Genomic DNA, 25,268 nt, shown 5'->3' on the forward strand with positions numbered 1-25,268 from the left:
GTTTCATACTTCCATTTCTTCCTGCAGAAATTCCTTTCTTAGCTTCCATCTCTTCCTCCACCCTGCTCCTTCTGACTAACTATCCGCTGAACTCCTCCACGGCGGTAAACACAACGGGATCAGAGGCAAGCAGCACACAGAACACGTTTCTCCGGCGGCCTCAAAACATGCCAGTACTACACCAGCACCGGCCTCTTCGGCCGCAAGACAAAACCGAGGGAAAAGGGGCAGATCTCAGGGCCGCCAGAACACAAGCCACCCCTCGTCAGGGCCACGCAGGTTGCCCGCACACTTCTGCCCCGGGCCCCGCTGCCTCGGCACCCAGGGGGGCCCTGGGGCGCGGAGCCCGGCCGGACCCGCCGCGGCGGCGGCCGACACGTCGGCAGGGCCGCCCCGCGCCACCGCCCACCCACGGCGGCCGGGCCTGCCGGGGGCGCCGCACCTCGCTCCGCCCGTCCTTCGGGCGGAGGAGCGGGGCGGCTCGGCCCCCCCGCCGGCCGTACCTGCGGCCCCGGCCCCGCCCGGCGGAGGCCGCGCGGCGAACGGGCCGTACCGGCCTCCCCCGCTATGACACTGCAGAGCGCGGCCCGCCCGACCGGGCCTCGCCTTCCTTCCGCCGCCGGGCCCCGGGCCCCGCTCCCGGCGGCGCCATGATGATGATCGGCCCCCAAGGCCGCTGGGCCGGGCCCCGCCGCCGCCGCCGGGAGCGGCCTGGACGCCCTGCGCCGCTCACCTTCATGTCGGGACATCCTAGTCCAGAGACGGCGGCCCAGGCCCGTCCCGGGGCTCCCGCGGGCAGCTCGGGCGCCGCTGCGGCCTCGCCCCCCGCCGCCGCCCCGGTGCGAGAGGAGAGGGGCCGGGGCTGGGCCGGGAAGGGGGCGAAAACACAAGAGGCGGCGAGGAGCCGGCCTCCCTCCTCCTCCTTCTCCTCCTCCTGCCTCCTCGCTCGCCCTGCGGGGGGCGGATCCGGCGGCAACGGCTTCCCGGGCGCCGTGACACGGTGACTCCGGGCCCCGCCGGCCGCTGGCGCCGCCTCCCGCGCCGCTCCGCCCCTGCCGCACCAGCGACGGCGGCGGCCGCGCTGGAGCCTTCCCGGCCCCGGCCTCTGCCCCTTCCCCTTCCTCCTCCCGCCCCGGCCGCGCTGCTGGAGGAAGAGGAAACTCCCCGGCAGGGCGGCGGCCCTCCCGCGCGGGCTGCCGGGCCAGGGCGGGCTCCGCCTGCGGCAAGGAAGCGGTCGAGGTAACGGAACCCAGCACCGGCCTGACCCGAAGGACACGCATTAATCAGCTTTTTTTTTTTTTTTTTTTTTTTTTTTAAATATAAAAGGAGCGGAGAAAGAGCGGCAGAGAACAGCTGGGCGCATGCCCTGAAACGGCGTTCCGTCACTGATGTCTGCTAGATTTGGGGAGCTGCGACTCCAGGCACAAGGCTGGAGTCTTTCCTTCGTGTTTCCTTTTTTTTTTTTCTGTGTTCCGCCTTTGTCAGGCCTGCAGAGGACTGCCAGAAGTGTCCTTCAGTTAAACCCTAGCTCTGTAAAGGGTATGCCCACGGAGTGCCGTGTGTTGTCCCGCTCACAGAATCACAGAATAGCTTGAGTTGGAAGGGACTCAAAAGGATCATCAGGTCAAACTCCTGGCCCTGCATGGGACAGCCCCATGAATACCATCGCCTGAGAGCGTTTTCCAATGCTTCCTGAACTCTCTCGGACTTGGTGCTGTGACCACTTCCCTGGGAAGTCTGATCCAGTGCCCAACCACCCACTGGGTTAAGAACCTCTCTTTAATGTCCTGCCTAAACCTCCCCTGACACAACTTCATGCTGTGTTCGGCTCTGGTCATCACAGATACAGAGATCAGTGTCTGCCCCTCCTCTCCCCCGCCACGAGGAAGTTGTAGACTCCAAAGAGGTCCTCCCTCAGTCTCCTCCAGGCTGAGCAGACCCAGGGACCTCAGCTGCTTCTCATATGGCTTCCTCTCAAGGCCCTATACTCCAGACAAGTGTCTTGGTGTGTCCACACCACGAGGACTTTTCATCCTGTCGTTGTTGGCTTCCTGCCACCTCCTGGAAGCAGGCCAGTCCTGAAATGAGTGAAAGACCTGCAACATGGCCATGTTCCTTCCTTGGTTCAGGGCACATATATAATGCGTTTTGTTTCTGCCTTTCTTACCGTGACTTCCTGGCCTTTCCCTAGATTCCATCCATAATAATAGCACCATCTTTCTCACCTTCGCCCACCTGCTTTCATTTTCTCTGTGTTTTCCATCTACTGTGCTGATGGCATTCCTTCATCTTTTCTCTTTGCCAATCCAACACCTCTGTCTTCTCCACTGTCTTAGCCCACAGCTCCCTATGTCTGCCTCAGCCCTACAATTCTTAGACATATATGTTGGTGAAATACCTTCTCAGTCTGCTTCAAAGGCCATAAAGGTCTACACCAGAGCAACTTAAGTATCCTGGGAAAGGCACCAGGAGTGACCCAGAAGGTGTTCAAAGGAGTAAGTGCCAACCTCATTCCAGGCACCACCTCACTTCCATGCCAATTGCATTATACAGCCTCTGCTTGGCACCTCACATGCATTTGCACTCTTTGTTCCTGGTACAAAGATGTTCCTGGTTCCTGACCACCTCGTTCGCTTCCAGCTTTCCTTTACCTACATGCAGTTTCATAAATAGTGCCTACTGAGAATATAATCTGGATCTAAAATCCCAGTGGGTTGTGGGCATTTTCAGCAGCAGCAAGCAATACCTGTGAATTGGATAAGCTGTAGGGGAAAATGGAGATAATATTGAGGACCATTTTGATGGGAGCCAATGACTTCACTGTTTGTGAAAGCAGGTGGACAGTCACTGACCATGCAGAAAGTTTGTAAGACGATGAAAAGAATTTGAAGAGCACCTTGCAGCTGTCTTAATACTTACTACCAAAGTATGAAAGCATGTTTGTCACCAGCCTAGTTCTGGTGTCAAAGCTGTACCTATCCTGCCAGCATTTCACAGCAGCAGTCACAGACTGTAGCACTGAGTAAGATGTGTTTTACTACTTTATTTTGTGACCAAAACTTTTAAATGCAAATGGCAATTGTTCCACGCAGATGCAAAATATAGACCACCAGTTGCTCCCTTTCAGTCCCTAGAAGAGCAAGCTAGATTACAAGCCAGTGACTCGGCTGGCTAGAGATATTTGATTTCTGTGAGAGCCTGTGGCTCCTGCTGAAAATAACTTTCCTCGCTCTGAGCACTACAATGCTGTTTTGGCTGTTCTAGGTTTTATCTTGTTACACAAGAGTGATCTCCCACAGGAGCTTCTCCCCATGCATTTGATAAAATACAGGTATTTCAGTGGGACCTGGAAGATTCTGTGCTTAATCATGAAAGTCCTTGATCTAATCATCTTGTTTCTCCACACTTCAGTTAAAAAACAGTTCAATAAACTTTCCTCTATTAAGCGTTACTCAGATAGATATCCCCTGAGTGCACATGGTGCTTATTCTGTGGCGTCTTCTCCATCTTTGTAGGCTTGAAGCCCAAAATTAAAACTGTAATCCTGTAATTATTATTTCCTGTTTTCTTGCCTTAAGGCCTGTATCTATACCAATGGTCACAGTATAGATAAAAGCCTTGGTACTTTTGGAATTACATTAGGATATGCCTGTATGTGCAGCAGTATGTAAAAAACACCTGCATTATATCCTTCAGTGGGAATTTTGCTGATTGTCTCATCTGCAAATATAGCAAATATTGCAAATATAAGATGACCAGGCTTTCAGTGATTAAGAGTGGTAATGCTGTCTGTATGTGCAAAGAGGTACATAACAAAATTTGAATGTCTTTTACAAGGTCATGCCACCAGTAGAAAATATTATTTTCTTAGCATTATTTTGATAATTAATAACCTATATTTTCTTGGTTTTGAACAATACTGTTTCTCAAACCCACATGATGTTATTCCACAGGCAGAATAAGAAAGAAAGATTTTAGTTTAGTTTATAAAGTTCTGGTGTGGTTGAATCTTTCTGTCTCTAAGGAAGGAGCCTACTATAATTAGCTTTCTTGGTCTTTCTCTCCCGTACACCAGAAGAATTCATAGCAGATACTTCCTTTAAGGCCATGAGGAAAAAAATTCAACATCAAGTTCTTCCTGGTGGATAAAAACAAGCTGAAAAATAAAAATTTGCTTACCCAAAGTCATTCAAGGTCAGAACCAGACAAGGGATTAGAGACCCAGTTATCACAGCCACAGTGATAAACAGAAAAATTGATGAATTTTCTCAACATATAACAATATGATAAAATTTGTGTCTGAAAGTCATAATATCCTATGAGATAGGAAAGCCATGGTTGTGTGGCCTCGTGCAGTTCCTTTCTCTGCCATTGCAAAAAGGGTGTCTGGAACAGACCAGGAGAAGTTTGACTACTGAACACTGGTCACTGAACTTTGAATTGAACAGTGACATCCTAGAGCAACTCCTGAGTGTTAAATCTGTTACAGACACTTAATTGCCATTAATATCCTCAGAATTTTTCACTCTTTTGTAAACTACTGAAAGCCCACTGAGCTGTGTTTTTAACTTGTTTCAGTGCTATTCCTAACAGGCTTCATCCGTTTGAGGAATGCTGTACTTTGCTTGAACATGTCATTACCAAGGCTGGGCAATCCACTACATGCCACAGTAGCTCCTTGCAGGTTTGGTGGTTCAGGCTCACACTTGGAACTAAAACACTATAGTGGTACAAAACTCACATATATCAGTTACTTGCTCATCAGTAGACACATATGGAACTGATGATGCATACATACAAATATTGAATTTGTACACATCAGGGCCTTCCATTACAGTTTCTTTTCTGCTGCTTTTCTGCCTCCCTTTTGCTCAGTAGTGGTTCAACATGATGCAGAGTTGCTTACTGGCTGTGTTCAGCATGATATGTAAATAAAGCTTTTGAAATCAAACAGAGAAAGATAGTCTTGCTGCTTTCTGGTTTATGACGAAAATCCCAAAATAAGTTAAACTTCTTAACTTCTGCTTTGCTTTCTGTGCCAAGGATATCTGGTTTGCCATGATAACGGACCAGAAAACACAAGGACCTTGGGATTCCTATGGCTGGATTCTAGGAAATGGTATTTCTACAGAAATACTTCTTCTGAACCAAATTCTTTTGTGTTCCCAGGCCTGCTTATGGTGTTTCACAATCCATCTTGAAGTGTCCAAAGCGCTGAGAAACTGCACAAGTGAAGCTGTAGGAATCAGGAATATCAGATGGCTTTGCTTAGTGAGTCCCATTTGGAGCTTTTGCTATGGAATACAAGCATCTCACTGGATGAGAGTGGCCTTGAATTTTTAGCAGATTTTTTTCCTCATATGAAAATTGTATTTGGCCTTAGAGCTGTACTGTGCTAAGCACAACTAAATATACCATAAAATGCTCATAGTCAGTTTAAAGTTTTATTAGAAATAGTAATTTTGAATGCTGGACACCACCAGGATGTGCAATGGAAATGCTATGCTACTATGTCCATACTTTACTGGCAAACAGCAGTGGCAAAAGCTGTTTCATTTTTTCAGACATACTGTCCAGGAGCAAATGTCACATCTGTCTTCATTCCTGAGCTGTGGTGATGCCATTTTTCTGGTCTTACAATTGAGAGCCATACACAGTAAAGGAATAAAGGGTTTCTATCTTGGTATTTAATAAGGATTTTTATGGTGCAACATTTCACCAAGATGGAGCATGAAGAAATGTACACTCCAGATAGATTGCGTATACAGTTTTATAGACTTTTCAAATTACCATATCTAATAAAGATGCCCTAATGAGAGGCTTGAAAGTATAGTGGGATACCATCCCATCCTGAAGAATTAAGATGGGCTTAATCCTAGTTTACAGGATGTATTTTAAACAGGATCTTGGTTTCTCAAGATAGCGTAGGGCTTTCTGGCCTCCGCTTCCAAGGCCTCTGGGATGTTTGGTTTTCTGGGCTAACAGAATACCAGGGCTATGTTAAGTTATCAGATATAAGGAATTACAAGTATGCATGTTAAGAGCTCTGGGGATACATGAAAGGTATATTAAAGGCATATAAAAGAAAAGGCAAAAAATCATCATGGCATGAGTGGCATCCCCATATTCACCTGCACATACCCTGAAATTACTCCCAATTACCCTGAAGTCACTCCCAAGCCCTCTGTAACAGATTTTGCATGATCCCTGAATCTTTTTGTGAGTCAGGCAGGTAGTGTTAAGAGGTTAAGCTGATGGGTACTTGTACACAGCCAGACATGTGTGAGCAGGCACTGCACAGAATTCTAATATACTGCTGCTCTTCTCCTTCTATCAGCAAGTGTGTCTGGACTTCAGCAAAATGAGGAATTGCCTTGCTTATCTCCTCCGTTTTGGAGTCTGCATTCAGGGGTTACTCCAGATCAGTCCTTCACTACTGAAAGCTTTCATCTTCTCTGCAGTCAGTTTTTGATGCTGGTTAAGATACCAGATATTGATATGAAGTTTAAAGTGCCCCAAATAACTCCTTCTCTTTGACTTTTCTAACCAAACCTCTATGAAGAATTTGAGTGAAAACAAACACTGAAAATTCATCAAATCATTCTATCCTCTTACAAAAATACTCCAAACAACATACCCTTGTAATGGCATGGTTCCAGTAGGCACTATATTCTTACAGAACCTAAAGTTAGTTAGAAAATAGAAATGGCTTTCAAAAATTCTCCAGATTTTAGCTCTGCTCTCTGTTAGAAGAGGACAAAGAAGAAAATAATTTATCCTTTCTTGAAATTACTTTTTCTGTTCCTTTGGAGGTTACTCAGAACAAAACAATAATCCTCTACTTGATAACCACAAATGTTGCCTGTTTGACTCCAGTCCATGTGAATGAATCAGAAACACAGCGTCCCAAGCACTGTTCCCACAAGGAGGAGATATCAGGGATGTAGCCTCTGTACTTACAAAGCCTTTTTTCTGTGTACAGGAGGAAGCAATTAAAACATTATCTGCTCTTATCACCATAAAAACTCCTCTGCTGCCCAGATGTGTTTTTTGCATGTATTTGTCAGGGTCATGCTGCAGTACTGGTTCAGGCTATGAGCTCAGTTTTCATTACCCTCTGGATTTTTTCGTCCCTTCTCTTTCTATCCCTTCTTTTTCAAATCAACACATGCAGTTATTTATAAGGAATTCCCTTATTCAAAGGGAATTAAAATCATTGAGTGATTCTATTTGGCCTTTTTGAGTGCAGCTCAGTGCCTGTTTTTATAAGCACTGGATACTTATATACAGGGGACAAGTTACTCTTTGCAAAACTTGATTAATCTTTGGATCTGTATGCCGCTATTTCAGTATAATTCAAGACTGGTACCTTATACCTAGACTTCTCAACTCACATGCTGGAATCATATGATGTGTGAGATGCTCTGATGAGGTGATATAATGCCAGTCTCCAAAACTGGCCTCAAACTTGAGGAGGTTGCAAGGGCCTTCATGGCTGGCTCTTTTTCCATGAGGATCCTTGTGAGCAAGGGGTGCTCTGGAACTCAGTTCAAAACCTCATCAACTCCAGGACTATCCAGGTTAAGTGCAGCAGGACAATGTCAAGGGAAGTGTTTGTCTGCACTGCTTGTATCTGCTTTGCAGGCACAGCGCTGAGGAACGGAAAGCAGATTGAAACTCCTACATTGTCAAAGAGACTACTAGCACCTGTTGGAATAAAGGGCATATCTGTGTACACCAGGAGTTTTCAAACAAATGTAATTTCTGCTGTAAAAAGTCTGTACTATAAAGGGACAGCTGAAGGCTGGCATTTTGGGATACAAAGCCCAGGTTTACATGGGCCTTGTCTCGGCCATGGCTGCTGAGTAGCAATCCCGCAGTAAAGCAGGTTATATCTCATAGTTCTCTTCTTCTTCTCTCCTTAGAAATTTTTGCCTACATGGCTCAGACAAGCTTGTAGCTGACAGCACTTGAAAAAAGAAATGAGAAAGCCAATACAGTTAACCTGGAGGGAAAAGACTGCTCTTACTTGAAATGCACAAAATTGCTGTGTTTGCCAGGTGGCTCTGTCTGGTTTTGAAGCAGGCACCTATACTGAAATAATTTGCTACAATATTCTTAGCTGTTGTTAGTAATGCATGACTAGTGATTTTGGCTTGCCCTTTCCCAGTCATCCCTCATTTTCCCCTTTCTCATGCAATGAAACTAGAGAAAATTTGAGCTCCAAATGCAACTTAGCTATGTTTGAGGCACTGCTAAATGACAAACAGATCTCATCCAGCTTTTGGATTTTTATCCAGACATGCCTTCTAGCAGTAAATTAGGTCTTGCCTAAGGCATGTCTCCTCACATATTTTCCCTCTGAATGTCAGAAGCCAAGCAGTTTTCTATTCTCACTTGACAAGTTTTAAATTTTTCAGTTAAGGAATCATTTGAAAATTAATAATTTGAAATTGTGTTTCAAAACCAGGTATTTCTGTTTTTCAGTTGCCCATGTAAATACTCAACACTCTCTTGCTTTTATTGCAGTCTTCAGATCAGTGCAGGATCTTTGCAGGTTAGACCTTAAACAAATTAGCAAGATGATTGGCAGTACCACTCAACTGGTATCAGAGTGCTGGAACAGTGCTTGGGAACCTTCCAGACCTGCTGTGTAGGTACCTGCAAATAGTAATTTGGACTCATTTTGCAGCAGAGAAACTGTTAGTGCAAGAGGCAGCCAGCAAAGACAGTGAACACCATATGCTATTTTATAAAGAGATAGTGTGCTCTCACTGTTTTTCAGTAAAACTGGGAATAAAACTCATATTCATTGTGTGTCTGCAAACTAGAGCAGGGGCAGATGCATGCAAGCACCTGGAAAGAAAAGAAGGTTATCTGCATGCCACCTTCTTATCCTGGTAAGCAGGCTTTGGCAGAAGAGGGAGCAGAGGAAATACATCAAGGATAAAAACACAGTTGCTTTTTTTCCTTTTCCTCCATCTGAAACTTCTTTGTAGCAGCGCAAGCACTTACTCAGCTGGTTTTTCATCTGTTGGAGAGATGACTTGGCCAACAGTCAGGGCACAACAGGAAACCAATGAAGTAAATAACCAAAAGACCTACCCAAGGCAACCACTACCCAAAAGAATGAGAAGTCCAAATACAGCAAGACGTCTTCTTGCAAGATCACTGCTCATGAGCAGTATTTTGACAACAGCATTACATGTGTAATCCAGCTGTTTCAGGTGGGGACAGAGGTACCAGAGCATGCCCATGGTAGGGGATAATGGCAGCATGTCCTGGGAGCTCAGTGCATACACACAGAGCAAGCAGCTGCACCTGAGTCGCTCTGAATGCTCAAGCTGGCTTGGCTAAAGTGACACAGGGCATCTCTTTATTCACTTAAAATCCCTGCACTGTGGTGACAACCCACAAGACTCAGTTTTGACAAACTAGTGCATGAGAAAGAGAAGTCTTTCTTTGACCTTCTTTAGCAAAGTTTTCAGTCCCGCTTACCAGAAAGCAAGGAAACCACTTTCAGATCTGCAACAGCATGCTTGATTTCCTCAGTTTGGCCTAAGTCCTCCCCTGAGTTCCAAGAAGCAGGAGCAGGTCATCTTGTCCTTCAATCTATATTCCCAGAAACAACCAGCAGAGGCCTGCATTTCATTACAGAGAGACCAGAGAAAATTTATCATAACAAGGCTGGCTCTAGGGGACCAAAACTTTCCAGCTTGTGAAGGTGTATGAGTATAGCATATATGCCTTTTCTGATTAGAGGCATATCTCCAAAAGATGTAACCGGGACACAAACCCCAAGTTCTGAGCAGAGGGGTTTAATCACTGCGTTATTTTTAGAACACCAGGACTAAACAGGGTCCAAATGTGTAAAAGGTGTCCAGTCCAGTGGAGACATCATTTCTGTTAAAGAGAAATTGCTCTCCAATTAACGCCAACATTTAGCCTCTCCCAGAATACTTGTGCTTGATGCTTGTGGGGCGCTATGTATTGAATTACCAAGCAGCTGCCCTTCCGTGTTTAATTAGCAGGTGTGAAAGTAGTGGCGTCGCAGGGAGGCGGCGGTGAGGGCGCTGCTTCCCCTGCACATCCGCGGCGCCGAGGGGCTTGGGGGTGCGTGTCACAGTGTCATCTAGTGGCCGGTGTCCACCTTCTCGGCTGGGCGACAGCAGCAGCAGGATGCGGCAACGATTCCGATCCACCAAAGCTGAAAGCTTATGTAGGTTTTCAGAGCTTCTTCAGAGACAGTGATGGAGATGCACCTCGTGGAGCAGCTTCATTAGACAGATAATGTAGGAATTCAGGCATCCTGAGATGGGGTTTTTGATAAATTTGGTGAAGTTTCTAGTAGCTCAACTTGGCACATACTTAAACCTAAATAAGTGTGTGTACCCTCAGTCTTGGGTGTCCCATCTCTCTGTAAGTCCCTCATCACCACAGCACCACATGAATTGGCAGCTAACACTTCGATTTAAGTGTTTCCCGTGGAGGGAGTGATTAGAAACCTCCCTGCTTCCTTACTGGAGAATATTGTTCCTACAGAAGGTCCAGCTGAATGGCACACTCCTGATCTTCCTCAGCACAACCAGACAGCATCTGATAGAAGTACTTTGTGCAAGCAGAGGTGGTTTTGTACTGAATAGATTAGGAAGAACTTGCACACTGTTTTGTCAGCTAACTTGCAAAGACAAAAATGTGGAAGTCAATAATGGCTTAGTAAGACAGAGTTACACCAGGCAAGAATATCAGCCTCTGATGAAAGCAAGCATAGGATATGATTTCACACTTTACTCCACTGAATGTTCCAGTTACACTGATTTACAAGACAGAGTTGTATCAGTAGTTTTCCATTTAGGTATAGCTCTTCAGTAATAAAATTGTACACAAGAGTCACATCATTACACACAATCATAACAACACTAAATTTTGTTTTACAGATGAACCTATTGGGACAAACAACTGTGATGTTTGCCCTCATCAAATGGTCGGTACCAATGCCTGCACGTGAAGTCATCTCTAACTCCCTACTCTAAGACTCTTCTCTCTATAGGCTCTTTCTTCCACCAGAAACATTTTCTCTCGGACGCATTAAAATTCAAGGTTTGGTAGCTGCACTTGCAATCTGCCTGGGCAGCCATCATTTTTCCAGCTCTGACAGCTCAGTATTTCTGTGTATGGTTGACCAGCACAAAACTGAGGTGCCTTTGCAAGAGAATTTGAAAGCTTCCTTGCAATCCAAACAACAGTAAATAGAAACATTTGAAAGAAGGAACACTTCTGTTACAATACAATGGCTTTTTTTTGTTCCTGTTGTTTAAGAAGAACTCCAGGGTCCAGCACATTTTTTTCTTAGGATTTACATGGTTTGTTCAGTTACATGTTTGTTGTACATAACAGAAGGTACTGTTTTCCATTAAGAAAATGAATCTGATTACTTATTGGTAAATGGAGCTCAGAAGTGGTATTAGCTTTCCATGTACCACTATGCTTGCATAACGAGTATGAAACCCTACCAACTCTGTTAGAATCTTATTCCTTCTAGACATAATTTTCAAGATTGAGAAGGCTACAAGTTGACCATATCCCCAAAAAAAGGTTTTGTCAGAGGAATCCTACCTATTCTTGCCACTAGGAAGTCTATATGGCTAAATCTAAGCTCTTGCCTCAGCCCACAAGTGAATGAGATTACAGCCCAAAATACACTGTCCCTGTGGACACTCTTCATCAGTCTTACCTTGTGATGACTTACTCCTGAAAATTAGTGAAATAGTGTCTATAAAGGATACTCTGCTTTATTCCAAGTCTCCTCTGAATTTTGTGAAAGATACAAGAATGTATTAACACCATATGCATAGGAAAAATTCTGTTCCCTCTTCACTAATGATGTTTATTTCAAGGATTGCATTTGATTGTTCCATCTTCCTGAGCTTTCTTGACTGATAGTGGCACATATATTACTCTGTCCTGAAGACCTTGAACACCCTGGCTGTTCAGTACTCCATATTTAGTAGTTTCAATTAGGAACAACTCATAGGGCTAGAAACATACTTTTTGCTTTGTACTGGAGTTTCAAATGTGGTAAAAACCTCACAAACATGTAAAAAAAAAAAGAACCCCCCAGGTTGACCAATCTCCAAAAGTTTGAAGTCCATGTCTGTTTTGAATGCTCATGTGTCAACACAAAAATGTTTTCTCTGCTGCTGAGAAAGGAACAAAACCACTACAAAATTACACAGCTTTTGTGTATCAATTCCACTCCTTGCGAGTTTAAATTTCAAGAGTGCATTGAATTAAAGAATTTCAAGTATTAAAAAATAATCTCCACTATTGCTTAATCACAGTAACACCTTTAATGTTTAGTGTCAGAAAGACTGCAAATTTTGGAATAAACACCAGTATTTGTTTGTTCCCTCTATAATCATTTCCAATAAAATATTTCATATTAGGCAAGCACTCCATAAGAACACAGTTTACAATAGCCATATACTGAAAACAGGGTAAATGCAGTTTTCTGCTGCAGGTATACATATCCCCCAGGGTTCTCAAAGCATTTTTCCTGTCTGTGCAGGTAAGAATTCAGGGCTCCACTGAATATATCAAGTATACTGAAAGTTTCTGGGATATGAATACTCCAGTGCAAAAGACATCTCAATGAAACAGAATCCAATACTTATACAATGTAGGATACTGGTGAAAGCCTGAGAAAATCCAAGCTGCTTTTCCCCTGGCTTTCACCAGTATCCCACAATACAAGGGGATATTTTACCTCTATTAGTATCTGAAAAGAACAAACTATGCACTTACAAGGACCAAAAGAAACACATTAAAAAATTCAGACAAATGCTCTAAGTTATCTATTTTTATTACAAAATTACACTTGGTGTTAATTGCATACAACAGCATAGGCTGACAGTGACACACAGCTGCTCCCATATAAGACAACAGCTGAGATGCCTACTTGCACTAACCAGGTTGTTTTATATCCCCATATAGCTGAGTTACCTGCAGTCACTACTGCAGCATGTGATGAGAGTGTTAGGAACCACAAGTCGGTAAGCCAGGACATGATAAATTATTTTAGTGCTTCACAGAATCATAGAGTAACTTATGTTGGAAAAAACCTCTCAGATCAAGACCAACCTTGATTAACTGAGCACTGCCGATATAATAGGTAGAGCTTTATGTATTTTTAGTTAGGAACTGAAACCTTTACTCGGTACATTTCAATAATTAAGCCTTAGTACATTTCTTGACTGCACCTAGAGCTATCACCAGTAGCAGAAGCAACTCAGGACTAAACAGCAGTCTGCATTCCTCTTTCATTGCAATACCTACAAATGGACTTCAAACTTGTTGATGACCCTACTTAGTACAGCTTTAGAACAGCTTGAAAGCTTAACACTGTTTTCTTCCATCTTCAGTTACTGCTCTTTATCCGTCAGTGTGCTGCTCTGTTCAGTGCCTGAACTGTGCTTGCTCTTAAGGGACCTTCCAATGTATCTCCAGTACTCTTTTCGGATGGTGTCTTTTTCTTTAGCCAGAATTTCACACAACTATGAAAGAAAAATGAGAGACTGGAGTGTTAAACCAAAAAGCTTACAGAATCCTTAACTCTGAAATGCACACAACATATATTTCAGGCTGTATTACAAATACGTTTCTGTGCAACATTTGTTTTATTCATGGGATTTCTAACTGTTTAATGACATCAAACTGATGACAACCCCAGTTGTAGCCAACCAATCTGGCACTGCACAAAAATCCCTCCAGCCCCATTTCAGTTGTAGAAGCCTCCCTTTGACTCATTTCCATGCCTACCACTCATTATCCATGCCAGCCTTATGCACCCTGTAGTAGAGCACAGTATACTTCCTGAGAACCTTGAAGTCATCCAACAGGCTGTAAACCACTTAATTCCAAATGCTGGAGGATCATCCTGCTCTCGTAACTTTAGTACTCTCAGTGGACTGACAGGAGATCTTTTATTTCTGTTTTTTTCCTCAGCAGACTGTGCCAAAAATGTTCTTCATGCAAGTCGGTAACCTTCTCTCATGCTACATTAAGCATTAAGAGTTGGTGCAGATACTTCTACATGTTTGGGACTTTTTAAATTTTTGCCTGGGCAAGCAGCACAGTAGAAGTCAATACTACTTACAGGACAAGCTGATAGTACGAACACTAAAAATGTTTCAGCAAATTCCCTTTTATTATGCAGATGACATTGCCTTACTCAGTGGAGTTAAGAAATTAAGAGCTTTAAAGCCTAAACAGAGAAGTCAAAATCAGTGAAATAGTAAAAAGGGGACATGAATCCAGGAGGTACAACTGGACTTATTTACAATCTGGTCCTGGAACACAACAATGGAAAAGTGCTGGGAAAGAACAATGTTGGAACACAAAGATTCCGGGCAAAACTGCAGCTCTAATTACATCAAGTTCCAGTCAGTCCCACAGTGAATGGGAAGTGTTCTTGTATAAACTGCACTACAAACTGCACCAAGGAGCAGCCAAGTATGAAGCTCTGGGAGATACACAACATTGCCAAAAGTAATTTATGCTCTGCAGGAAGTAGTGCCTGGCATTTTTTACTGATACCCCAGTGCCTGCTGGCCACAAGCTAATTCTGTCAACTTTCTTAGAAAGAGCTAAGAAGGACCAAGGGGGCTCAATTGAGGTTGTTTGGACATGGATATTCTGAGAAAAAAATCATTAACCTACAGAGAAGAGAGTGAATTAATGCTACAAAGTTAACTCCTCAATTGTTCAAAAATCTTTCTTCTGCAGGTAGTATTGGAGACCTTCCTTCAGTACCAGGTGAAGAAAATTTAAGAGTAATTTAATAACTGTCAAGTTATTTTTTATATTTAAATTAATGAGATCTTTGTGCTTGTCTGGTTTTTGTGTTAAGCTCTTCATAGACTTCTCATGGTTAACAAGTAAGATGTCCTATTTATGAAAATTAATCTCATTTTGTCAAGCTATAAAATCAGAGAGGAATAGACAGCATCCCTGAGAAGAAAAACCAAGCTCCCAAAAAACATACCTCCAATGCCTTGTTCAGTGTTTCTTCCTTGTTATCACACTGGTTTTCTAGCATATCTTCATATATGTCCACAAGAAAGGCAATCAGATAGGGTGAACTGTGACTGGGCTGTAAATTCAAAAGCTCTTCCAGCAGATTTGGATATTTAGAAAGACCACGATCCTGTAGAATCCTAGAAGAGAGGTTAATAGGCTTGACACATAATGATGGGAAATCTGGTGTAAGTAATTGCATTTTTGTTATGATTCCTTTACTTAGAGATTAGCTTTGAAATCAGTTTGCAAATACAATTAAGTCAGAAAGTAAGCAGCATGCAGCACTAGTACAGCCTCATGTTGAAGTAAGGTGGTATAGTTTTTGTTCAACTGAACAGAAATTAGACTGAAAGCATGCTCATTATTTCCTATCTATGTTTTTAACACACTAATATTACAGGTCAAATTTTTAAAAGCATAGGAAGTATCTGTAGTCCTTCCACAAGAACTACAGGGCCAGAAGCTTAGTAAAAAGTTACAGAGAAATTAGGGTAGAATAGAATAACACCTTGTGACAGTATCTGCCTGCCTGCTTAAGCACACTACACTAGAACAAAAAGCAAAAAGTTCTTTTCAATTAAGCAGTAGGCATCAGACATCTTCCACAGATATTCTCTTTGCCTCATGGAGAAATACTCCTCACCCTTTTAAGTAGTTCCAAGCACTCTCATTATGTGGCACTGCGGTGATCATCTCAAGAGTGTACCTGAAAGTAAAAGATAATAGGTCATGAATGCAACCAATATCAATGCAGTTAGAAATTACCTGAATGTGATTAGAAGCTTCCCAATGCATCTCTCTAGCCTATACTACACCCTTTTTGCAGATCATCTTACTTGGGTAGATAAAAAATGGCTCACAATATAATCACCAAGAGTCTCAAAGAGGCAAGATACTATGTTTTAAGTGTTCAGTTTGCTGGACTTTATAAAATAATGAATCAGTTCGCAAAATTATTAGCAAATCCACTGAGAAACAACATAGTATGCTCTCTTGGTCTCTTAAGTTTTAGCTTTCATATTTTCCAAATTCTGTACTGCATTAGTATGTAACTCTGAACTTCATATCAAATGTTAGTAAATTCTGTTCACAGTTTAGTTGGACAAAACAATTCTTTTCCAGCCTGAGAACCAAGGACACAGTCACAGCTTCAGGCCCAAAAAGTGCAAACAACAGTGGACTGAGGAGAGCAAACTGGGAGAATGGGACTTCATAACCTGAAGCTGTAATTGGATAATTAACCCCTGTATGTAAATGGACCAAAACTTATAAAAGTGTGAAAACTTGTGATACGCCATCTGTCTTGGGTAGAGCCTCAGCTGGGCTCTTGTACTGCCCAAGACATATCCCTTGAAAGCCTTTTAATAAATATCTACTTTATTCCTTTAACGCTGTCTAGCCTCTGTTCCAGGTAGCCTCTCCTGGCATCACTGGTATGCTAAAGGAGAAACTTGTACCTTGATGCTCCGAAATGGCAAGGTGCTGAAAATGGCCAGAGTAACTGAGCTCTCTTAATATGACTGCAAGTTGTATGCTCTGTACCTATTTGCAGAACATTTTTCATGAGGCTGCACTCAACTAAACCCACAGAACGGCAGAGCTTGAGCTTTCAGCTCACACAGCCTTCTGCAGCATTTCTGTGAAAGCAGCAGTGAGGCAACTGCTGTAAAAGCAAAACAGCAAAAGGCACCTCCGATACAGACACAAAGCCACATTTCATCTACACAAAACAGATTTATCATCTGGATTTTCCCAGAATAACCAGGCATTCCAATGATTTTCAGAGGCTGCAGATACTAATAAAAAGTTATATCAGGAGTACTAAAAAAAATACCCACAATTGTAACTCTTTTAACATTCTGCAGACACTATGACAAAGACCGAGTTTATAAACCAACAAGCAGTTCTATAATAACATCTGGGAAGTCTTAATCTTAGCCAGTCTGGTTCTTAAGACGGTACCAAATTATCTTGAGAAGATCAAGGGAGGATGTACAATCTAAATTCTGAAGAGAAAAAGTTAAAGATATCCAAGTCGAAGTCATGGAAATGTTTTAGATTTACTGATCTACAGGAAGGTTATGTGGAAGATGGTGAGGGCTGGGATCCTCTATGAATAATGTACCAAAAGACCTATTCAGAGATTCAGTCTTTCTTCTGAAAAATAACTCTATTAAAAAAATCGCAATACTTTAATTTCTTCTTCACTTTTGACAAATATCTTCTCATAACCAGCAACCCTAATCAGCAGTCTGGGATGTGAAAACAATATGAAGAAGCTTCTCTTGCCCAGTTTCTCTTCAGTTACAAACCTGCAACCTAGAAACAGTGAGCACAGAACTCTTTCTACTGAAAACTAGCCATCTCACAGTAGCTCTCTTTGTGCAAACCACATACTCCTGAAAGCTTTCTTTTTCCAGCTGCATCAAATTCCTCACAAAAGGCAACTCCTCTTCCTACAATCCATATCCATGTTACTGTACTGGGTTTGCATGTTTTCTGGTAGCAAGGGGTTGGGGGAACTTCTGTGTGGCTTCTGGGAGAAGCTGTCAGAAGCTTCTTCCAATGTGGCCAGAGAAGAGCAGAGTGAGAACAACACAAGAGGAACAATGCTGCAGACACTAAGGTCAGTGATGAAGGAAGAAGGGGGAGATGCTCCAGGCACCAGAGCTGAAGAATGCGTCTCTTCTCAGACTTTCTAGGAGTGGAATACTAATGAACAGCACAACAGTGTCACAGATTTTCTGTAGCTTGTCCCACTATAACTAGTTCACCATAAACTCCAAAGTTTTGTTTGCACAATAAAGAGAAGGTCAGGAAAACAGACTCATGATAGCTTGCACAGGGTATGCAGAGCTTGCTTCAGTCTAACACTTGATTTGCTAACCATGAGTGTTAGTCCAAGAAGTGAATAAAAATCTGGAAACAAAGCTCACAAGGACTGTGAAAGTATTCCATTGCTTTCATGTAATGGAGACTGCTTAACATGAGTCTGAAGAGCATTACTAACCGGACTTCTCTGTCTAGGACTGCAGGGTCATCGTAGCCAGTGGTGTTGAAAATGACAAAGTGCCGTTGGTTCCAAACAGAGTTGTTTCTCACATCTTCTCTCAAAAGCTGGTCTACGTAGTCCAGTTCATTGTCCCATAATTTGAACTCCTACAGAAAGGGAAGAGAGAGTATCACAATCAAAAATTTTTATTTTTTAAAATCCATTCTTGTTCCTAAGTTATCTGAACACCAGATAGAGCCTTTTTTGAAGAAATCAATAGAAAGTTCAAAGGAAAATAAGTACGGGTGAACTAGACAGAACATGCTACACCATTCAGTGGTACACAATGCTATTAGCTCATCATTAAATTTACACACACAACAGTAAGTAGGCAACGATCCAATTTTTTAACTCATTTCCTAAAAGGCAAGTTCTGCCACACATTTAAACTGCAGGTTATTTAATGAATCAAGAATTCTGTGGATACAATACCTGAATAACCCACTGTCTGTGTTGCCAGGCATGGTAATTTTTGGCATCTTGATTAAGAATGTCAGCTATGAACTCAAGCTCTCGGGATGGATCCTGCAGCCACTCAACCAGCACCCGTCTGTGATGCCTAATGATGAGAGGAACAAAGTCTAAATTTGTTTGTGAGTGTGTGATCTATATGAAAGTAGCTTATATCAAGTACACCACTCAGGAAAAACCCTCACTAGTTAAACACTTCAAATGTAGCATACCAGAATATTTCACTTGGCTCTGAGAAATGCATGATGCATATTTATAGTACGAAAAATTTTAACCACACACAACACAATGGCCAATCATCACATTTTAGACAAGTAATGGTCACCTGAAACAATATACTTCCACACTCATGGTCAAAGCCTTCAGCAGAATAAAGTTTCTAGTTCTACATAATTTCTCTAGCAATAGTAATACTGCTCTTTTGCCTATTCCCATTCATTTTGGGAAAAAACCAACAACAGGCCGGGAAACTACAAAACACAATAAGAGAAAAAATACTAATTTCTATTTGTCTTCTTGGTTGCCTTTGCACAAGTATTTTTTTTTTTTAACCTGTCAGACTAATTTTGGCAGTCTAAAAATTGAAATTAATAAAAAACAAGACCTGTTTAGCATGTCATAATTGTATGCTTAGAACAAATATCTGAAAGAAACTTTGACATGATGCAACTCCATGTAACTCCTCCACCGCAACTGGACAATTTATGAAACGAATATTATCTGCAAAAACAGTAAGAACAGAAAAGAAGGCTTGATTTTACCAGACTTGGTAGTTCTTTGGCTGATCTTCAATGATAGCTGTAATGTACTTAAGTTCCTCATGCAGATCCTTTCCCAAAGACTGCAGGAGGACTCTCCGGAAATGCCTATATAAAAGTCAAGCATTTAAACACTGCAAAAGGAATTTCCTAAAATTCACAGAGAAGAACACAGAATCACATTTTTTTCACAGTTCTTCTAAATGATATTGAGCTAAAAACTGTGCAAAAAGCTAAAACGAATGCAGAATCCTGAACCACATATCTAGTGACGTTAAAGGGCATTCAATTACCGAACAGTGGAGAACTAGAATATGGCTGGTGGCAACAGTCCATTATCTAAGGTTGTAACAGTCATACTCAAATTAACCTGCACCCATGCTAGTTTTCTGTCACAGAAACTAAGACTCCTGTGCTTGAAACAATGTAAACTTTCTGACTTCCTAGAAATTAGTGGAATGAAGATATACAAGAGGTACTTATTAGCATTTGTGAGTTAAAAGGCCCTACTCTCAATATTACCTACACAATAAGTAATACAGTAACGTGGCAGATATTTTAAAATGCACTATTTAGTAGATACACAAATTATTTGCTATAATGTTTTTATGCCTCTTCTTGAAGTCAACTAAGGGCATCTTCAGCATTTTGCCATGGACACATTATCAGGTAAGTGGCCTAATTTTAATCAGAAAAAGGTTAGCCTTTTTTGTGGCTAACCCTGACCTTGACTGATAATATCCTTAAAGCCAAATGAATGAAAATCACTGAATCAAAATCAGGCATGGGAAATACTGAACAAAGGTCTTCTTTGGAAGCTCACTGGAAAGCTACTCTACTCCTCTCTGTAAATTCAACTAGGCATGCCCTGATTCAACTAACAAAACATTAAAGACTTAAAAGGCAGGCAGTTCAATGACCACAGAAATAATCCTAAGATTACTACATACCATACTGTGTAGTTTGCAGCATTTAACTCAATGGCATCTGCTGTTAACTTGAAAGCTCTTTCGCTTCTCTCATCCCGCTGCAGAACAGCCCGGAAATAATCATAGACATCTCGGACTAAATAAAGAATAGCATCTTAGCCAGTGGCCTGAATAGGGGGAAAGGTTAATGATCCTTTGAACTTGCTTCCTATTTTCTGTGCTATCAATATACCTCTGTAAAATGATAGATACCTATTGATCTGACAAGCATTTTCAGCTGAGACCTGTGTGTGATATTAGCACACCAGCTAAAGCTGCACAAGTATGTTAGAAATACATCATCAGAAGAACAGTCAAAACAATCATAAATGGCCTGTGCTGCTTACTTGCACTACTTCACCAGCTGCAAGAACTTCATGTTTTGCTTCCACCTGTGGGCTGGAAATGCCATGTGACACTGTCTGCTATATAACCTATAGCCATAGGATTTTAAAGGAGAAGTTTGGCTATTAACACCTCAGGTGAAGATTCAACTTCAGAGATGCTTGGTGAAAACACCACACACAAGCACCGTAAAATAATTAAATTAATTTCTTCACAGTATCACTCTAGAAAATGTTATCCAAAACATGAAGTCTTGTTTTAACAATGGCTAAGGGCAGAATATATTTAAGACTTACATTTTTCACTGTAGATGATCTGAACAACAGGATTTGGCCCATCATTTTGAGGAACAGGTTCAATATCAGCCCATTCCTTCCTGTCCCTGTAAATACATGTTTTTGTGTTTTCAATGTTTCTAAAAAGCACAAAATGCTACTCAAACCATAAAAAGCACAAACCTGTCCAGTAACACATCATTGCTTTGAACAGTCCCTACTGTTTTAGCTACGTTATTGTCTGTAATACAGACCAGCAAATAAGAAGGACATGGAACTGGTGGAGCAAGTCCAGAGTAGAGCCACGATGTTGAAAAGAGGACTGGAGCACCCTTACAAAGACAAACTGGGACAGCTGGGGCTGTCCAGCCTGGAGCAGAGAAGGCTTTGTGGATACCTCAGAGCAGCCTTCCAGTATCTAAAGGGGCCTACTGGGAAGCTGGATAGGATTTTCCGTCAGAAACTGTTATGATGGGACAAGGAGTAACGGGTGCAAACTGAGAGAGGGGAGGTTTAGGTTAGACATTAGGAAGAAATTCTTTGACTGTACAGGTGGTGACAGACTGGGCCAGGCTGCCCAGAGAGGGTGTGTATGGCACCAGCTCTGACAGCGTTCAAGGCCATGTTGGATAAGCTTGAGCAACTCGGTTTAGTGAAGGCGTCGCTGCCCCTCCCAGAAGCTCCCCACTCCCCCGGCCCCAGCTCCGCCACTCCGCGCCCCCACCCCGTGCTGCGCCGCGAGGGTCCGGCCGGCCCCGGGGGACCGCGCCGCCGCGGCCCTACCTGTACAGCACGTAGCCGGCATCTTCCGCATCCTCCTCCTCCTCCAGCAGCTGCCCGAAGCCGCCCTCCGGCTCGCTGCTGCCGCCCTCCGCGTCCCCCTCCGGCTGCAGCTCCGCCGCCGCCGCCGCCCTCCCGTCCGCCGCCATGGCTCCGCCGCCGCTTCCGGGCCCCGCCGCCCAGCAAGGCGGGGCGGGGCGGAGCGAGCGCGGCTCCACAGCGCCGCCCCTGGCGCGGAGGGCGTGTGGCGCGGCGGCGGGCCGGGGAGCTGCCCGGGGAGCTCCCGCCCCACGGTTTCCTCACGGAGAGTTCACACGGGGGAGGAAAAACACGCGGGGCGCCATCGTAGCTTCAGGCAGTCTGGCAGGACAAGGGAGAGGAATCTGGTCACTCCAGGTGAAGCTGGAGGAGGTTTTGAAACAGCCGCTTCTAATGAGCGGGTGAAGTTGGAGAAGGCAGCCAGGAGCTGGGGTTGCATTGCCTGGAGAAAAGGAGGCTCAGGGGTGACCGTATCACTTCAACTACCCTGAAAGGAGGTGGGAATCCGCCTCTTCTCCCAGACAACCATCCACAGTCTCAAATTGCACCGGAGAGGTTCAGGGTGGACATCAGGAGGAATTTCTTGACAGAAAAGGTGATTGACTGGGCCATGGTCTGGCTGACAAGATGGTGTTCTGCCATAGGTTGGACACGATGATCTCAGAGGTGTTTTCCAACCTAAATGATTCTGTGATCCCCTGATGTGGTGATGGTCAGCAGGGCAAAGTAGCTGAGCTGAAAATGGTGGTGAGAGAGAGCAGCTGATCCAGTGTAGGGTTTGTAATCTGGGGCATTTTGAGATGCATGGAGAGGATTGAAGATAGGCGGAGCATGTGCAGTAGCAAAGGCTGTGCATACACCTGCATCTGTACTGTTTTCTCAGGGAGATGGGAAATGGTTAAAGTCTTTAATTTTGAGCTGCTCAGTTTGAAAGGGTGGTTGTGTGTGTCATGTGTTTTACAGTGATTTTTGTAGAAAGAAGAATGGTGCCATAGCGACTGTGAGGGAGTGCAAATGCACAGCCACAAATCGAGACACAAGATCCAGGACAAGGAAGAATGAGGCCCACGTATGGTTCTTGTGTCACTGAGCAGCTTTGTCTACTTTGGGAAGTCACCTGGACTCTTGTCTCCCTGCCTTTTCTTCTGCCCTGTTTTATTCTGAGGACTTCATTTGTTCCTGCCTGGATGTTCGTACAGTGACTCTGGAGTGCATAGTGTGGTTGCTGCTTTTGGGTGTTGCAGTAATATAGACTATACTAATGTAATGGAGGATAAAAACCAGAGAAATCTACTGAAAGGCTACTCTGAATAACAGGACTATGAATACAATAGAAAGGAAATGGGCGTATCTAGAGACAGAGAGGATACCCAGCAAGACTTAAGTGAAAGAAAAATATTCTAAAATGCAGAATAATAAAAAAAGAGATGAAGAACAAAGGCATAAAAAGAAACAAAGTGTATTAAAAAGAGATCAGAGGAAATGTGTACATATGAATGAGAGAAACCTCAAATGCAAAAAATTCTGTTTGTAAGAGACAGAGCAGAAAGGAAAGCTGCTGTTCCTGACCCATGGAAAGACAAGTTGCATTGTGAGTTTGTTAGATACCAACAGCTCTCCGCGGACAGGGGGCACCATGAGACACATGGAAAAGAAATCCGGTTTAAAAAGAAATCTTTAAGAAATCTGGTTTATTACCTCTGCTATTTGAGCAACAGTTGTGGGGCTTTTGGGTCATTTTCATCCAGAATTCCTACGTCGTGATCTGGCCCTGTCACTGCTTATATTGGTATCATCTTTACCAGCTATTTAACTGGATTACAGACAAGCCAGATCCTGCAATAAGAGCTTATTTCCTCAGAGTGGCATAACAGGACAAGGAACAAAAGTGAGCCTCTCCGATGCCAGCCACTGGATCGAGCTGGTTGAAGAATAGCTTGCTTATGGCATGGGATGGATAGCAGATCATACAGCTATCCTTCAGGGCTGCCCTCAGGACTCACTTCTGCATTTTCAGTCTGAAACTGTGGGTTGTTGTAGCTGTGGACTGCTTCTAAAGGTTTGAGGGACAGTAACTGAAAAAAGTCAAGCCCGCTGAAGGAAGCTGAATCATTTTAGAATTACGTTTTGTCCTCATGAGAGCAATTTAGGAGTCTGCCAGCTAAGGAAATATAAAAGCCAGGAATATAACTAAGTTTAAAATTACGGGCCGGATCCAAATCCAGTGGGATCACAAGAAGTCCTTCCACAAATCATAGAAGGTCTCTGATCCATTTCCAACCACTCAATTTAATTTACTGAACTACACACTCATTGTGCCATGCTAACTTCAGTCCTTGCAGCCTCTAGGCACTCTGAATTAGGCCTGCAAAAGCAGGATTCTGCTTTTGCATGAATCTGCTTTGCAAAATAACACTTGGAGATTCTTGCTGCATTCCTCATGACTTAGAGTGAGTGGAGATCCTTCATGTTTCTGGGTTGAATATCTGTAAACACACTTCAAAGATAATATTAAAACCCAGCCTGAAAGCTTCTGCTTAAAAATATGACTCCAGCAGCTAAAACCTTTGTGAGGAAGCAACAATTAGGACATGAGCTGGGATTAATCACTGAGCAAAGACTGGAGCATAAGTAAATCTGTATGTCCCAGCATTGTAGAATCAGTTGCCAGTTTTCATCTTAGGAGGAGACTGGTCGTTCAGAGAGAAATTGGAGCTCTCTGGTGCAGTCTGTGCAATCAGAGGTGGGTGTTGCTCCAAAGGGGATACTGGCAAGAATAGCTGTAGTGGAAAGGGGACAGACTCAGTGTGGCAAGGGTCATGGTCACTGCTGCAGGGGCTGGATTCAGGTTGCCTGCTGGGTACCCTTCTGATCCTCTCAGGAAGGCTGCCAGCATTACACACCCAGAGTAAGGAGATGAGCTGTGTGCATAGCATTTCTACAGTTTTCATCAGTCATGCATTTCAGTTGAGGCACAGGTGTCCCCTCTGCCTCCTTGGGAATTCTTCCTTCCTCCACTCCCTCAGGTAACAAGCCCCTTGCAAGCACCCCTGCCTGCAATGTCTGGGTTAGAAACAGTAGATACCTCACTTTCAAGTGTTTGTGTATAAATACAAGTAGCTATGGAGAACTGTGCAGGTGTTAATACAAATGTGTACCGATATACGAATTACATCTACAAGAATGAGTGGTTCCCAAGTCTCTCTCAGGTGGGTAGGTACGGTCTCTGCTATAAGCCAGTAGAAACAGGTTTTTTGGAGTAAACACCTACAAAGAGCAAGAGGTGCACAGAGCGTTTCCCAGCTTCAGGAATGTCCGAACGGGCAGCAGGACCGTTCCCTGGTCACACGCGGCCCGGTGGGGATGCCTCGGCAAGGCTGGAAGCCAGGCACGGTCTCGGCTGCGGGATACCTGCCGCAGGGACGAGGGATGCGCTCCCTCGGCGAGCGCTCTCCCGGCTCCTCGGGGCTTCCCAGCTGCTGACGCATTTCTCTTTCTCACT

The 25,268-nt window shown here is 43.5% G+C and overlaps 2 protein-coding genes across 2 annotated transcripts in view; both read right to left on the reverse strand.

The window, feature by feature from the left end:
• Positions 1–1,280, reverse strand: part of KCMF1 (potassium channel modulatory factor 1) — a 44,615-nt gene extending 43,335 nt beyond the window's left edge. Inside the window, exon 1 of the mRNA XM_056514641.1 lies at positions 734–1,280. Within this exon, the coding sequence (XP_056370616.1) occupies positions 734–1,280 (547 nt within the window). The remainder of the gene's footprint in view (positions 1–733) is intronic.
• An 11,564-nt stretch (positions 1,281–12,844) lies between these two features.
• FNTA (farnesyltransferase, CAAX box, alpha) lies at positions 12,845–25,254 on the reverse strand. The gene is made up of 10 exons (XM_056514562.1): positions 25,116–25,254; positions 21,731–22,025; positions 20,969–21,054; positions 20,310–20,424; positions 19,363–19,467; positions 18,563–18,689; positions 18,089–18,237; positions 15,722–15,784; positions 15,044–15,215; positions 12,845–13,553 (listed from the first exon to the last, which is right to left on the reverse strand). Exons 1-10 carry the CDS (start codon positions 25,252–25,254, stop codon positions 13,422–13,424), a joined length of 1,383 nt encoding a protein of 460 aa, XP_056370537.1. The 3' UTR covers positions 12,845–13,421.
• Positions 25,255–25,268: the final 14 nt, after the last annotated feature.

Source organism: Oenanthe melanoleuca, chromosome Z (assembly GCF_029582105.1).
Source record: "Oenanthe melanoleuca isolate GR-GAL-2019-014 chromosome Z, OMel1.0, whole genome shotgun sequence".
NCBI lineage: Eukaryota > Metazoa > Chordata > Aves > Passeriformes > Muscicapidae > Oenanthe > Oenanthe melanoleuca.